The 16,880-nt window shown below is 38.1% G+C and overlaps 1 protein-coding gene across 4 annotated transcripts in view; it reads right to left on the bottom strand.

Moving 5' to 3' along the window:
* The window catches only part of LOC127810120 (mediator of RNA polymerase II transcription subunit 27), a 36,257-nt gene extending 20,772 nt beyond the window's left edge, over window positions 1-15,485 (bottom strand). For all 4 annotated transcript variants that reach the window (XR_008025361.1, XR_008025362.1, XM_052349391.1 and 1 more), the window contains exons 1-2: window positions 15,107-15,485; window positions 751-916 (exon numbers count right to left, since the gene is read on the bottom strand). Coding sequence is in view for 2 of the 4 variants with exons in the window: in XM_052349391.1 (XP_052205351.1) it covers window positions 751-916; window positions 15,107-15,398 (458 nt within the window). In the remaining 2 variants the exon portion in view is untranslated. The remainder of the gene's footprint in view (window positions 1-750; window positions 917-15,106) is intronic.
* Between the last annotated feature and the right edge of the window lie 1,395 nt (window positions 15,486-16,880).

Raw genomic sequence — 16,880 nt, 5'->3', positions numbered from 1 at the left:
ACAATTCAAAGAAACCATAACGTGCTTAGATAAAACTGTAGGTAATTATTTCATATTTCCATTTACTACTAAAAAGATTTTACAATGGTATTTATAGAGCTCTGGTAATGTTATTCCCATTAGGATCATAAAAATTCATTTCCTACTAGAAAAACTAAACAAAAACTGAAATATCAAAGACCATAAATAAATTCTAAACACATAATGTGAGTTACTCAAAGACCCCAGAAGACATTATGTAGAACAAAAGTATTCTAATGCATAAAAGATCAAAACTAAGTCTTAACAAATCAATGCTTAGGCCTTAGACCCAGTTTAGGAACTCCTCTTATATGTCTTTCGAGGCTCTCATTCATTCCTTCTCTAAATTTTTAAGTCCAATAACCTAGCCCAAAACTTTCAAGATTGTGTTGCATACAGCTTTCTCAAATGTATTTGTAATCTAAAAAAATGGAAAAAAAACAAAAAAACTTAACTTACATTTTTATGCATACAAATAACATATTTACACGTCAACATGCCCATGTATCATGGGACAACTACCAATTAGTCAGAATTGTTACAACCAATTTTTTACATTGACAAGTCCTCAAATATCCAACAAAAACATGCTCATAGACTGACTAATTCCTCGACTTAGCACCACCAACTCGAAGGCAAAAAACCCAAGTCAGAGAGAGAGCGAGAGAGCCTTCTTTTTTTAGAGAAGCAAAATTAGCAAAGAAACTTACTAACTATATAAATACAGACCTGGTCCTATCAACAGCAGATGCACCAGCCTGGCCAGCAAGTTGACGTTTCCATGCATATGCAACAACTGCACCATCTGGACAAACTAAAGGCATGTGCAGGCCCCATGAATTACTGCGGGACCGAAGTGACTCGTTCAGAACCCCTGAATCTTCCAACTGCCTTCCTATAAAAAATAAGAAGACTTAGGATTCATGGATGCAATTAATTACCAAATACAAAACAACGAGGAAATATCAAGCCATAATCACATTAGGTGGTGTTAATTACCAAAAATAAAAAATAAATAAATATAAGAATACTGTCACAGAACACTTGAATATAACATCTAAACACATTCTATAACTCACTGATATTTCTAATTTTATGAACATTGTAATGGTAATATTAATTTTATAATATTACCAATCTAAGTTTTTCATAATTTTAATATGATAATATTTCTAATAAATTATGAATAATGATAATTCGGCCAAAATTGTTAATGCACGGGCAAAATGGTCTTTTTGACCATTCGCACACCCAGTTAGGCCAATGCATTTGACCGAATTATCAATCTTCATAAATTATTATCAAAAGTACAAAATTAGCAATATTATATATTGTATGGATTGTATTAGTTTTATAATAATCTATAAAACTTTAGGGGTTGTCGTACCAGTGTCGCTGGCATGTCAGACACTCCAACACACCTTCAATACATATCGAACATGTCCACAAGGCGTGTCCCCCATGTGAACACTCATAGGACATGCATGTCCTTTAATGGGGCACTTTGAAGACTAAAAAGTAGGGGTTTTCTTGCTTATTCTTTAGCTTGTTTTATGACTTGGTAATTGCATTTTTTTTCCATGTGTTGATTGCATGATGTTCAGTTTTCATACCCTTCATGCTTCTATTTTATAGCTCTTTGAACATCTATTGGATTGTAAGGAATGAAGCCGACTAGACTCTGAGTTGATTGCTAATTGTATTAGGGTTATTGATTCGGATTTGACTTATGAATTTTAAATGCATATTTTTGAGTCGTAATATAGTTTTGATACTTTATTATGCCTTAAAATATAAAATATATACAACAACAACAACATATCCAGCCTTTATCCCACTATGTGGGGTCGGCTACATGAATTCTAGATTTCCATGTATTTCTATCAAAATATATATATTATTAATTATCATATCTCAATTGCATTGTGTCTTACTTTTTTAAAAAGTGTCGTGTCCCATGTCACATGTCCCCATGTCAATGTTCATGCTTCATAGATAATAACATAATTATTCACATTTTAAAAAGTAATAATATTATTAATAACAATATATTGCATTATATAACAATTGAACACATGTTTTATATAACCATTTAGAAGAGATTTTCCAAGTCTTAAGATAAGAAAATAGTTTTCCATATTTAACAATTGAAAGCATTTCAAAATTTCTATGGAAAAGGAAAACTGGAGATGAAGGAGAAAATTGGAGATGAAAAACTCAAAAATGTTTTCTATAACTGAACAGCCCCTAAAGAATCCAAAATGCATCCCACACCTCTCCACCAACCATGCATGCAATGCCAGAAAAAGCCTCTTAATCGGATATATATTTGTATAGTCTAAAGCAAAAATGAATTAAATATGTATGCATGGGCCAGACTTTAAAAGCTCATCCTAAATCCCTTCTATAAATTATTCAGGCCTACAGTTTAGCCTAAGCCCATCTCAATAGCCTTATGCATACCCTAAACCTAATAAAATATGGGCAGGCTTGAGCAAGATATAGGCCACTGAGCCAATATCCACCATTAGCTATTGCAGATGTTGAAATATTGTCTCGAGTATATGGTATAAGAAGAAGAAAAGTGAAAGCAGTGAGTGATGGCAGTGCGCTAGAGGGCCATTGAAGAATTAGATAGAAGTTTATATCCCAAACTGTAATTAATGGAAATTGGGGGGAGACAAACTGTAAATATCTAATGTCTTCTCTAGAGATAACCGCCAACTCTATAAATAGAGTGCTAGGGGGGGTGTGCGGCCATTCTATTCTCTTCTATTATAACGAGTGCATTGTATTCTCTGAGAGGAAGGCTAGAGTTCTGTTTTTTTTAGCTTTGTAATCTTGGGAGAGAAGTTGTTGTTTTTGTACTCGGGAATAGGGGGGAGATCTTGCTGTTGTACTAGTCTTTCTTCTCCTTAATAAGACTACTAGGAGGGCTCTTTGAAGGCTGGATGTAGGTTTCCTCAAAGGAAACCGAACCAAGATAAATTCGCGCCTATTACTTGTGGTTTGATTGTTTCTTGTTCTTATTTTCATTCTGTTTTTTTGATTGCTTATATTTTCTGTTTCAATTTCTATTATCACTGGGTGAATTTGAGAGTGTTGAGAGAGGCATACATCATCCAAGAGTCATTCCGCTTAGTCCTAGGATAACAAATTGGTATCAGAGCTAGTTTTTAGGTTCAAGAACAGTCTAAGAACCTTCAAGATTTCATCTGTTTTGAATTCTCTATCATAGAACAGTGTTATAATGGCTACAACTAGGTATGATATTGAGAAGTTTGATGGCCAAAATAATTTCGGCCTTTGGAGGATGAAAATGAGGGCATTGCTAGGGAATCTAGGACTAGAAGAGGCTTTAGATGAGGAAGAATCACTGCCTGAAACCTCCACTGAAGAATAGAAAAAAGAAAAAAATCAAAAGAAAAGAAAGATATTGACAAGAAAGCTTTTAACACCTTGATTTTAAGTTTGGGGGACAAAGTCTTGAGGGAAGTGGCCAAAATGACCACAACATCAGACCTTTGGAAAAGATTGGAGACCTTTTACTTGACTAAAACCCTGTCTACTAGGTTATATTTGAAAACCAAATTTTTCTCCTTTAGAATGGATGAAGGTAAGAAACAACACATAGATGAGTTTAACAAGTTATGTTTGGATCTTGAGAACATAGACATCAAATATGATGATGAGGATAAGGTCTTAGTCTTATTGCACTCTCTACCCAAGTCATATGAAACCTTTGTTGACATCTTAAAATATGGTAGAGACAAGTTGTCTCTAAATGATGTGACCGGAGCCTTGAGTTCCAAGGAATTACACCATAAGGTCGAAGGAAAGAACTCTATTCATGATGCTCTTACAGTTGGGACTAGACCAGAAACTAGGAACCCTAAATTTAAGGGTAGGTCTAGGTCAAAGTCTAGGAATGGCAAGAAAATGATAAGATGCTATCACTGCCATGATGAGGGACATATTAAGAAGAATTGTCCCAAAAGAAAGAGTGAACTCCTAGAGAAAAATCCTGGAATTTCTTCATCTGTGTGTGAGGCTGACTATGATAGTGTAGATGCCCTATAAGTGTCTAGAAATGCTGGAAATGTAGCATAGTTTCTAGGTTTAGGGTAGTCTTATCATAGGAAATGGTTTTTCAATTTATAGAGTCATAGTAGGTGATAAGGTGTTAGTAGGCAATAATCAAGAGTAAAGTATCAAGCCCATTAGAGTTCAATTTCTAGGATCTAGGGAGACCTATCTAGGCCTTGTCTCATGGTGGAGCTAGGTGAGGTGAACCTAGTGAAGATGGTGTGTTCCTAAGGAATTCCCCAGCGTATATGAGCTTGCTGGAATTTAGGAAGCTTGCTGGAAATTGCTTCTGGTGTGATGGGTTAGGTGTGTGGAGTTGTGTAATAGGTATACCTAGGTCTCCTAAAGCTAGGGTTCTTACCTATGAGGGAAAACTCTACTAATAGGACATGGAATTAGTTGATTCCAAGGGCAAGGGATGGAATCTGGAATGCTGTGTAAAGAAAAACAGCAAGGAGAATCCTTTGGGAATGTCCTAAACTAACCTATGAACCAGGGTATAGCAATAGGGAAATCTGGAAAATGTTTTGATCAGATCCATTGTGTAAGCTTGGGCTAAATTGTGAGAGAGAGGAAGCTAGTGTTTAAGATAGCTCTGGCTCTTGCAGTAAGGGTCCTTGTGAACAGTGAGGGGAAAAGGGTGTGTGCCAGGATTGTTTTGTATGGTGAAGCCCTTGGTTGATCAAAATCTGGATTAAGCAATGAAAGGGAAGGAGAGTCATCTTGTAGGTAATGAGCAAGGGAATAGAAGGTCTAGTGTTGCCTAGGATGGGTAAAAGATAGAACCTCAAGTAATCTACCAAAAGATAGAACCTCAAGTAATCTACCAATGAGGTATGGAATGTTGGATTTGAAGGATGCTTAGGCTCAGGTTTGAATGCTAAGGAGCAGGCTGGAAAATAGAATCTCTTGTATAATAAGAGGTAATGCACTCTTGTCCAAATGAATGGCATGGAGCCATGTAAATTTGGGGAGAATTTTGGACTTAAATGGAATATCCCTTAGGTTAAAGGGGTGGCGTGCTGTTGTAGTGTCTATTTGTAAATTAAGGAAGTGCTGGGAAATGGGAAAAGTCTAGAGAAATGGCTAGACATGGCCATTGGTTATAGCAGCACATGAAGGCTTAATCTGGGTCAAATAGGTGTCACTAATCAGCCAGTATCCATGTGGAAATTAAGAGAGAAAAGTGATCTTATAGTGTAGCCAAGGGATAATAGGCTAGAGGGAAAGGTAAGCAAGGATTGGTTGCTTAGAAGGTCTCTCTAGGTATGATAGTAATTCCCTAGGTAAGATATAAGATTGTGATAGTCCAAAGGGTAAATTGAGTGCATGAGGAAGCTGTGTCAATTTCAATGGTATGCCTAGGATAAGTAAGGCAGCTTCATTGATAGTTATCCAATGGGAATCTCAAGGTGTAGCTGAGGTTGTAGTTCAGTATTTGAGATTGTTGGAAGGAGGAGAAGCTGGAAAGGCATAGAGGTTGGAATAGGAATAGGACAACTCATGTCAGCCTAGGAGTACCCAAATCTTAATCATACCTTTGTTAAGCTGGAAATAGAGGAGAGTTAAGAAAAGAGGTTGAGCAGTCTTGTTCTGAAGCAAACATAAAGGAAAAGGCAGTGGTAAATCCTAAAAGGCCGGTTTTGGAAGCTAGGAGGTAGTCTAGCAATGTTAAGTTCAATTCCAGGAGAGGTTCATGATAGAATTCTAAGAATTGTAAGAATACTTGATTCAATAAGCAAAAGTCCAAACCGATTACAGCCGAAGAAGAAAGAAAACAGGGCAATTCGAGAGGCCCTTGATCTCTCCTACTTTCTGGAAAATTTTTCACACCCCCCCCCCCACCACCGCCACCCCTCTTTTATTCCTCATTCTCTAACAGAATTGGAATCCGCACATGCAGGTTGTTACACAACCTTGCAATTCCTACTCTACCCCTCATCTAACAGCTCATTTTCCTAATTCCAAAACTATCCCTAATTCCTTGGATGCCTTTGGTATGTCCAGTGAATCGGTGGTCTATCAATACTCCCTCCCCCAACTTTCACGTTGTCCTCAAGGTGGAAAAATGGAAACTGCTGCTGGATCACTGAGTAGGGCTCCCAAGTAGCTTCCAATGGTGGCAGGCCCTTCCACTGAATCAGCACTTCTGCTCCTTGCATGCTCCTACGATTCCCCGAATGCACTCCTAGCACCGTTGAGGGTTCCACCACCATTTCTAGATCTTCAGTAAGCTGTGCAGGCAGCTCCCTCGTGGCCTCCATTGCCCCCTTAGCCTCCCGTAGTTGGGACACGTGAAATGTCAGGTGGATTTGACAATGCGGTGGCAATTTCAGCTAGTAAGCCACAGGGCCTACCTCCTTCTCAATCTCAAACGGGCCATAATAGCGGGCCGCTAGCTTCTCATTTGCACAGGCAGCCAAAGATCTTTGCCGATACGGCCTTAATTTCAAATACACTTAAGTCACCTACCTGGAACGTCACATCCCTTCTTCCCCCATCTGCTCTCTTCTTCATTATGGCCTATGCTCTCGAAAGTTGCGCCTTCAATTCATCTAGGACCTCATCCCTTTCAATCATCTGCTACTCCACCATCAAGACAGGTGTAGTTCCCTTCTCAAACCTCACTAAGGGAGGCAGTTCCCTCCCATACACCACTTGGAAGGGAGTTAATTTAGCAGCTGTGTGATAGGAAGTATTGTACCATAATTCAGCCCATGGTAACCAAGTGAACCAGACCTTTGGTTTTGAAGAAGCAAAACATCTCAAGTAGGTTTCCAAAGTCCGGTTGAGTACCTCAATTTGCCCATCTGTTTGTGGATGATAAGTTGTACTTCTTTTGAGTTTGGTGCCTGCGGCCTAAAGATCTCCTCCCAAAATCTGCTCATAAAAATTTTGTCTTTATCCGACACAATGGACCTAGGAACCCCATGGAGCCTTACCACCTCCTTGATAAAAGTTCCAGCCACCTCCCCAGTTGTAAATGGATGTTTAAGTCCAATAAAATGCCCATATTTGCTAAGTCGATCCACCACGACCAAGATTGAATCTACCTTGTTAGATTTTGGAAGTCCTTCAATAAAGTCCATGGCGATGTCGTCCCAAATCTGGTTAGGAATTGGTAGTGGCTGTAACAGTCCCCCCGGTGACAAGGTTATATATTTGTTTTGTTGACAAGTCGAACACTCACTTACATATCGATGCACATCATTCTTCATACCTGGCCAATAGACATTCACCGCCACCCTTTTGTAAGTTTTTAAAAACCCTGAATGACCTCCCATGCTCCCATCATGCCCTTCTTGGAGTATCAACGGAATTAGTGCGGATCCCTTGGGTAAGTAAAGTCGCCCCTTGTAGACGAGGTGCTTGTCCACCAACTAAAAATTAGGATGGGAGGAGGGGTCAGCTTGTAATTCTTGGATAATTTTTTGCAGCCCTGCATCAGTGTTTACCTCACTTGCCACCTGCTCCAAATGGACCACTCTAGGCACTGTCAAAACCATCAAAGTTGCTGTGTGGCAGATTCTGGATAGCCCATCAGTCGCCTTATTCTCCATTCCAGCCCGATAATGTATCTCAAATCGGTAACCCATCAACTTCACCATCCATTTCAAATATTCCGGACTTACCTCCCATTGCTCCATTAAGAACTTGAGGCTTTTTTGATCCGTTCTAATCAAAAATTTTCTGCCTAACAAGTAATGCCTCCATTTTTTCACAGCAAACACTATGGCCATGAGTTCTCGTTCATAAATGGATTTCTTACTCCCCAACTGACTGAACGCTTGGCTGAAATAAGCGATCGGCCTCTACTCTTGCATCAAAACAGCCCCCATTCCATGCCCCGAGGCATCAGCTTCAATGGTGAAAGGCTTCTCAAAGTCGGGTAAGGCTAAAACGGGTAAGGATACCATTTTAGCCTTGAGTTGTTGGAAGGCAACTTCAGCAGCCGCATCCCACAAGAAGAAGTTTTTTTTTAATTTATCAGTTAGAGGCCGAGCAAGCTTACCATAGTCTCTCACAAAGCGTCTGTAGTACCCCGTAAGCCCAAGAAACCCCCTCAATTCCTTTACCGTTGTTAGAGTAGGCCAATCTATCATCGCTTGCTCCTTGTTGCTATCAGCTGAAACCCCCAAATAAGAAATAACATGGCCCAAATACTCAATTTCCAGCTGCCCAAACACACACTTTTTGCTGTTGGCCACCAGTTGGTTGTCCGCTAACACCCTTAACACACATCTTAGGTGCTATTCATGCTGCTCCAAATTGTTGCTGTACACCAAGATATCATCGAAAAACACCAACACAAAACGCCTCAAATAATCTCTGAAAATTTCATTCATCAATGCTTGGAAAGTAGCCTGGAGCGTTCATCAATCCAAAAGGTATCACTAGGAACTCATAATGTCCTTCATGAGTCCTGAATGCCGTCTTCGGGACATCCTCGGGCCTAACCCGAATCTGGTGGTAACCAGATTTTAAGTCAAGTTTGGAAAAAACCCTAGCACCATGCAACTCATCAAGTAACTCATCTATTACCAGAATGGGAAATTTGTTTGGAACCGTTATCTTGTTCAAGGCCCTATAATCAACACAAAAGCGCCACCCCCCATCCTTCTTCTTAACCAATAATACCGGACTAGAAAATGGGCTGGAGCTGGGTTAAATGATCCCCGCGGCCAACATTTCTCCCACCAGCTTCTCAATCTCATTCTTTTGTAAATAGAGATAACGATAGGGTCTTACACTCACCGGAGATGATCCCGGAATGAGGTTTATGGCATGGTCTCTGTCCCTGCTTGGTGGCAGCCCTTCCTCAGCAATAAACACCCCTCTAAATTCAGCCAATGCGCCCCTTAGGAGTTCTGGAACTGCCCTCGGATCTTCCTCAATTTCAGCTGCCAATGTACCCAATTCCAGCAGCATTCCTTCCCCCTCCTTCTTAAATGCTTTCACCATAGCATTTAAGGATACCAAGGTCTTGCTCAAGCTAGGATCCCCTTGCAACGTTACAGCCATGTCTCCTACTTGAAACTTCATTGTGAGAGTCTTCCAATCCACATTCATCTTACCTACCGCTGCTAGCCATTTCATTCCCAGAATCACATCCGAGCTTCCCAGCTCTAAAGGTAAGAAATCTTCCACAATCTGCAAGTTTTGGAGCTGAAGCTTCGCCCGCTTGCAAATTCTAGCCGCTTGAACTGCCATTCCCGTCCCCATAATCACACCATAGCCGGCTGTTTCCTCCCTACTTAGGCCCAACAACTGCACCAGCTCCACAGAAATAAAGTTATGGATTGCTCCTCCATCAGTCAAGACCACAACTGGCTGTTGCTCTATCTCCCCTTTTAACTTCATCGTTTGGGGTGCTGTCAATCCTACCACAGAATTCATGGACAGCTCAATAACCTCACCCCCGTGGACTGGTTCCCCTACTTCCTCCCTCTTTTGGCTAAGGCACTGGTTGGCATCTCCATCCTCTACCCACTGCTCCTCCTCCTCTACTTCTTCATCATAAATCATCATCACCTGCAACTCTTTATTCTTACACTTGTGGCCAATCATATACTTCTCGTCACACCTAAAACACAAACCCTTATCTCGCTTGGACTTCCATTCGGCCTCACTAAGCCGTTTCCAAGGCTGGTTACTCACCCTCCCACTATTTTGGGGCCGAAATGGATAGGGAAAGTTTGCTCCACAGATTTAGGAGCAAGTTGCGCTTGGAGCTGAGGTCCCCCACGCTGGTAATTTGGAATAGCGAGTGAAGCGGACTGACCTCTATTTGAAGCCGGTCCAGCTACATTTCCCCAAAGCACCAGGTTCCTCTCCTCTATTCGTTGCACCAGGTCCATCATTTGCTCCAAACACCTTGGCCTCAACACCCTCAACTCAGCCCTGATCTCCGGATTGAGACCGTTGATGAAGTGCCCTTCTAGCACCGCTTCTGGCAGATTCTCCAAAGGCAATGCCAATGCCTCAAAGCTTTGACGGTAGTCCGAGACAGTCCCCCTTTGCCGAAGAGCTAAAAATCGCTCTTCTACCGACCCTTCTTGAGTGGGTCAGAATCAGTTTCGCAACAACAGCTTGAAATCCTCCCAAGTCCTCATTCTCCGCCTTTTTTCTTCCCAATGAAACCACGAGAGGGCAGGTCCTTCTAAACATACAGCTGCTATATCCACCCTTTCCATATCAGTCAACCCATTCACCGAGAAGTATCACTCGGCTCTGAAAATCCAGCCATCTGGGTCACCTCCATCGAAGAGCGGCATTTCCAGCCGGCGTCCGCGAGATTCTGATCGCCAGCCACCCTCAACCCCCTCCGTTTCAGCTCGCCTCCCACCCATCTCGGGCGTCGCCTCCGAGTCACCTACACCAGGTGATTGTTCTCCCCACTTCTCCTTGCTCTTCCTTTCTCATTGTTGCTCCTCCCATCTCGCTCTCATCCATTCGAACTGTTCCAACAAGGAAGCAACGTTCTTCTCCACCGATCGAATCTCACTTCTCATGGCATTCGATTCACTCTTCATAGCGTCCACGCCTAATTGTACGCTATCCAACCCCTTCTCTAAATCTCCCACCCAATCCGTTAAGTTCACCATTGGAATCGCAATGCTCTGATACCAAAATGATAGAATTCTAAGAATTGTAAGAATACTTGATTCAATAAGCAAAAGTCCAAACCGATTACAACCGAAGAAGAAAGAAAACAGGGCAATTCGAGAGGCCCTTGATCTCTCCTACTTTCTGAAAAATTCTTCACACCACCGCCACCTCTCTTTTATTCCTCATTCTCTAATGGAATTGGAATCTGCACATGAAAGCTGTTACACAACCTTGCAATTCCTACTCTACCCCTCATCTAACAGCTCATTTTCCTAATTCCAAAACTATCCCTGATTCCTTGGACGCCTTTGGTATGTCCAGTGAATCGGTGGTCTATCAGTTCACTGGTGTTGATATGCTGTGTAAAAGTTTGGACCCTTTGGGATTAAGGAATAACATCAAGTATGGATTTTAGTTTATGGTGGAGTGTACCTAGATGAAGAGATATGTTTTTAGGATATATATGTTGCATTTGATGTGTAGAAGGGAACCCTAAAGGAAAGACTAGGTAGAAAAGCTAAAACAACCAATGGGCAGTCCATTTTGGCTTAGTCTTTAGTCCCACCATGTAGTATATCAATCATATTGGTGTTAAGAATATGTTCATTAGGAAATCCCTTGAGGAGGATAATATCTAATGAGAGTTGCAAGTTTAGTTATTGCAGTTGGAATTTATTCAAAGGTGGTCCATTGTTATGTTTTTTTTAGCATTGTTTTGTTTGATGTGTTGTGTTTTTTGAGTGATTAGGAGCAGCAGGTCATATGAAGAGCAAGATAAGAGCATGAGAAGTTCATCTATTGAAAGGCCAAGGCTTGATGGATGAAGGCTGAAGTATACTCAAGACAATGGTGGAGATTTGTTGAAATATTGTCGTATATGGTATAAGAAGAAGAAAAGTGAAAGCAGTGAGTGATGGCAGTGCGCTAGAGGGCCATTGAAGAATTAGATAGAAGTTTATATCCCAAACTGTAATTAATGAAAATTGGGGGGGATAAACTGTAAATATCTAATGTCTTCTCTAGAGATAACCGCCAACTCTATAAATAGTGTGCTAAGAGGTGTGTGCGGCCATTCTATTCTCTTCTATTATAACAAGTACATTGTATTCTCTGAGAGGAAGGCTAGAGTTCTGTTTTTTTTAGCTTTGTAATCTTGGGAGAGAAGTTGTTGTTTTTGTACTCGGGAATAGGGGGGAGATCTTGCTGTTGTACTGGTCTTTCTTCTCCTTAATAAGACTGTTAAGAGGGCTCTTTGAAGGCTAGATGTAGGTTTCCTCAAAAGAAACCAAACCAGGATAAATCCGCGCCTATTACTTGTGGTTTGATTGTTTCTTATTCTTATTTTCATTCTGTTTTTTTGATTGCTTATATTTTTTGTTTCAATTTCTATTATCGCTGGGTGGATTTGAGAGTGTTGAGAGAGGCATATATCATCCAAGAGTCATTCCGCTTAGTCCTAGGATAACAGTAGAGTAGGCTAAATGCATTGTGTTCAATTGTTTCTATCGGTGGCTACTATAGATGGTTTCACATTGGAGTGTTTCTGAAATTTTAGATTCTTCTTAAGTGGAGAAAGTCAACAAAAGTATACGCTGGCCTTCTCAATGGACTGCCAACTAAAGGAGGGTGCTTTCAGGTTGCTCAGCCGAGTTAGCTCAAATTTGCTAGGAGGAGAGTGATTATGCAAGGCCAATAGGACCCTTACTCGGGATAGTGCTTTGAATTGAGGGTGCTTATATGTGCTTAGTGCAGTGTTGTTAAAACTTAAAAGTGCATTTAAGCAAGCTTAAGCACCAATAAAGTGCAAAACACAATACTAATGCTTTTTCTTGTTAAAGCAAAGTGCAACTTAAGCACTAAAATTCATCACTCTTTTGTTAATTGCAAGGCTCGCTTAAGCATGCTTATCTATTTTTTTGATTTTTACTGTTTTGCAATATAAAAAAAAAAAAGTGTTGTGTTTCCATATTGTATTTGTTGGTTTCACCATGTCAACTAAGTGATAAAACACAACTATATCAATTATCTTCATTCACCACCATCTCATGAAACTTCTCCATATGAAGATGGTGTTGAAACTTCATTTCATCATTACTCCGCCAGGGAATATTATCCATTGCCGGTCCCAAACCCGGATAAAAGAGGAGAGTTACGTTAGGTAGTCGACAACCAGCGTAAAATCTAGTCAGATCCAAATATGAATTCTAGACAAACTATCTGTTGGGATATAACCCACATAAAAGTCTAGAATTCATGTAGCCAACCCCACACGGCTGGATATGTTGTTGTTGTTGTTGTTGCAGTATAAAAAAAAAAATATTACTGTATACCCCAATACACCAGAACACACCCATCCATAGTTGTTAAATCGATATTCGAATCGAGAATCGAAATTCTTATTTTATGAATCGTGGATCGAGAATCAAATCGAATCGTAAGATTCGGTACACATTCTCAATTTCAACTATAAATAATATATATCCATAAAAAATAAATAATTTCTTTTAAATATAAATAGATAAATAAACTTCTAAATATATTTGCTAAGTTTAAAATTATACCAAAAGGCAAAAGTATATTCATGTTGCCTTTAAATTCAAATTGCACCAAACCAAACCACTTTCAAAATAACAAGCTAGAAAAAAAAAGCCTACAACTATAAGGTTACTAATAAACTCCATTGTCCATAATCTTCACCAGTTATCAATCATCTTCATCTTCAAGTTCAAGAGCATCATCATTTTCATCATCTTCTTTGTTTTCAAAGATAGCCAAATCGAACGAATATTTGATTAAAGCGCACATGCAGACGAAATCGCCCGAATTGGATGAATCGAACAAATTGTGCTATTCATGCGATTCAAAGTCGATTTGTCCAATTCATAGTTGATTCTAAGGGATTTTCGATTCACCCTATAAATTCGACTCGATTTCTATATGAATCGAGTCGAATCGTGAATCGTACGATTCTAAGGGATTTTAGATTCACCTTATAGATTCGACTCGATTTCTATATGAATCAATTCGAATCGTGAATCATAAGATTCTAATAACAGTGCACCCATCTATTATATAAATACCTTGGAGTGATAATAAAATGATTCAGTATTTGGTCATGATTTTTTGACATAGGGTGTTGTTGCTAATATGGCTACAGTTGAAGGGTGGGTCTAGATTTAGTATTAGAAGTAAAGGAGGCAATGCAACAACTGGAACACAAGTTTCAACTTCTCGTTCACGGCCAGTTTTGGTTGAAGAGGTCAATTAGATGGCACTAACAAGGAAGATGATCAGAATTATAACTACAAGATGAAGATGACTTTCTTAATACAGACTAAATCATTGAGAATGAATTAAAAGACCCTCTTTTGTTCTCTTTTAGCAGGGATCTTTGTCTTGACAGTATTATCTAGTAATTTAAATGCAAATATGATATTATTTTTTAACATTTTGTGTTTTGTTTTTATTGAGAACACACTTGCGCTTTGCACTTAAGCTGTAGAAGGCTTGCCTGTGCTTAGAGACCTAAAATCACTGCACAAAGCAACAAATGGAACACCAGCTTCAACTTCTAGTTCACAGCCAGTTTGGTTGAAGAAGTCAATTAGATGGTGCTAACAAGGAATATGATGAGAACAATAACTCCAATGATGAAGATGAGTTCCTTAATACAGAATAAACCATTGAAAATGAATTTAAAAAAAAAAAAAAAAAAGCCCTCTCTTGTTCTCTTTTAGCATGAACTTTTATCTTGACAGTATTATCTAGTAATTTAAATGCAGTTACTATATTATCTCTTTACTTTTCTGAAATCCATTTTGTTCTGATAGAGCATGCGCTTGCACTTTACAATTGAGATGTAGAAGGCCTTTGCGTTTGGAGCCTTTAAAAACACCAGCTCGGTGTGTATCCTGTCAAGGATTCGGGGTTGTGTCCATCCAAGTTCCAATAGAATTTGCATAGGTGTACGCGGGTTTTGAATTATGCCAACAAATGCATTCTGTATGCCAATTTGATCACAAACAAACCAGCATATATACCAAAACACTAGAGTAAACCTAACATACTGGTGTGGAATAATCATTCAAAACTTTCGCCTGCATTTGGTTGCAGTTACCAAACCTGTTCTGTGCTACTGTTTCAGACACACCATAGGGAAATCATCTAGCAAACTGTTTGAGGAATTTCTTCAGAAAAATATCCCAGTTTCCAGATGAAAACTAGCGAAAACATCTGAAACCAGCGAAACCGAAAGCAAACATTTTACAAATGCAATGAAGTAGGGACTTAATTTCACAAACATTGGCAATATTCGGTGTAATTAATTTAGCATTAGAACCCTAGGCCTAGAAATAGAGGCAAAATTGAGGTCTGACAGAGAAAAAGTTACCAATGGTGCGGAGTTCCTGAAGGCAGTTTCGCATGGAGGCCTCTTCTTTGAGGATCGACTGCAAGGGTTTGGGGGACTGCTGGGGTTGCCTCGAGGCCACGAATAGGGCTTCGAGGAGGCGATCAGCGCCGAGCCTTATGTCGGCAATCACACGGCCGGCCTGTGAAAGCCTGTCCATCGCCAGAGCCACTTGCTTTGGCGGCGCCTCGACTGACTCCCCTGAATCTGGCGGCGACTGGACCGACTTGGCCGCTGCCGGCGTCGGACCTCCCGTTGCTGATGCTTGCTGCATCTCTCTCTCTCTCTCCCCGTTTCGACTTCGCTTTCGCTTTCTTGAATTGGCGGTTAAAATGGGACTGACCCTGAGGCCGCTAGCGAATTGTTACAAGTAGCGCTCCTTTCCAAACATAAAATCTTTATATATATAGAGTAGGATAGCGTCGAAGAAGTAATTTCTCTCAAATTAATGATTTATAATTAATATTTATTATATTAATAATATAAATTTTTCAACTATTTTAAATAATAAGTAGTAATAAAATTTTTCTCAAAACTTACATTAATGATTTGCATTTAATACTTATTATATTAATAATTCATATTAATAATTTAAATATTTTAATTGTTTTGAAATAATCTTTATATATATAAAAGTAAGATAGTCTTGAAAAAATAATTTTTTTTCAAAACTTGTATTAATGATTTGTAATTAATATTTATTACATTAATAATTTATATTTTATAATTTACATTAATAATTTAAATCTTTCAATTGTTTTGAAATAATAAGTAGTAACAAAATTTTTTCCAAAACTTATATTAATGATTTACATTTAGTATTTATTACATTAATAATTTATATTTTGTAATTTGCGTTAATAATTAAAATCTTTCAATTGTTTTGAAATAATATGTATTAATTATTGTAAAATTAATAATATATTTTAAATACACGAGTTTTTCAATGCTAATCATGAGTTTTCCAATACATTATTAAGAGAATATTAAATATTTAATTAATCCGTCAATCAATCAAAAATAAATATTATTTATGGAGAATATGAACAGACACTTAAACTATTAATTAAGTCACAGAAAATTATTCATTTATATAAAATTATATCTTTATATAATATAATATAAATATTATATATTATAGTAGAATAGTATAATATATAGTAGAATAGTATGCAAATATTTCTTGCCTCTAAAAATTTGTCAAACTATTTTTTACATCTAAAATTTGTATTAAACTTGTATGAATTTTTCAATGTTATTAATTAATCAAAAATAAATATTATTTATGAAAAATATGAATAGACACTTAAAATATTAACTAAGTCAAGGAAAATTATTCATTACATAAATTTTTATCTTTGTATAATATAATAATATATAATATATTATATTAAAGTATAATAGTTTGCAAATTTTTGTTCCCTCCAAAAATCTACCAAGCTATTTTTTGTCTCTAAAATTTGTATTAAATTTGCATGAGTTTTATGAAAAATATTAATAGAAAACTTAAACTATTAATTAAGTCATAGAAAATTGTCTATTTATTTAAAATATTATCTTTATAACTTTATTCTATACATATTTATATAATATTAAAATATGATAGTCAAACAAAATATTTTGTCAAGCATCAATCAATGGTAAATTTTTTCCCTCAAAAATTTGCATTAAATCAAAGGTAGTGATTAATTAATTATTAATTACTTTAATAATTATATTATAATATTAAAAATGTGATATCTTAACAAATTCATAA

The sequence above is a fragment of the Diospyros lotus genome, chromosome 9 (genome assembly GCF_014633365.1).
Source record: "Diospyros lotus cultivar Yz01 chromosome 9, ASM1463336v1, whole genome shotgun sequence".
NCBI lineage: Eukaryota > Viridiplantae > Streptophyta > Magnoliopsida > Ericales > Ebenaceae > Diospyros > Diospyros lotus.
The sequence above is the reverse complement of the archived record's forward strand: the minus strand, read 5'-3'. Positions and strand labels throughout refer to the sequence as shown.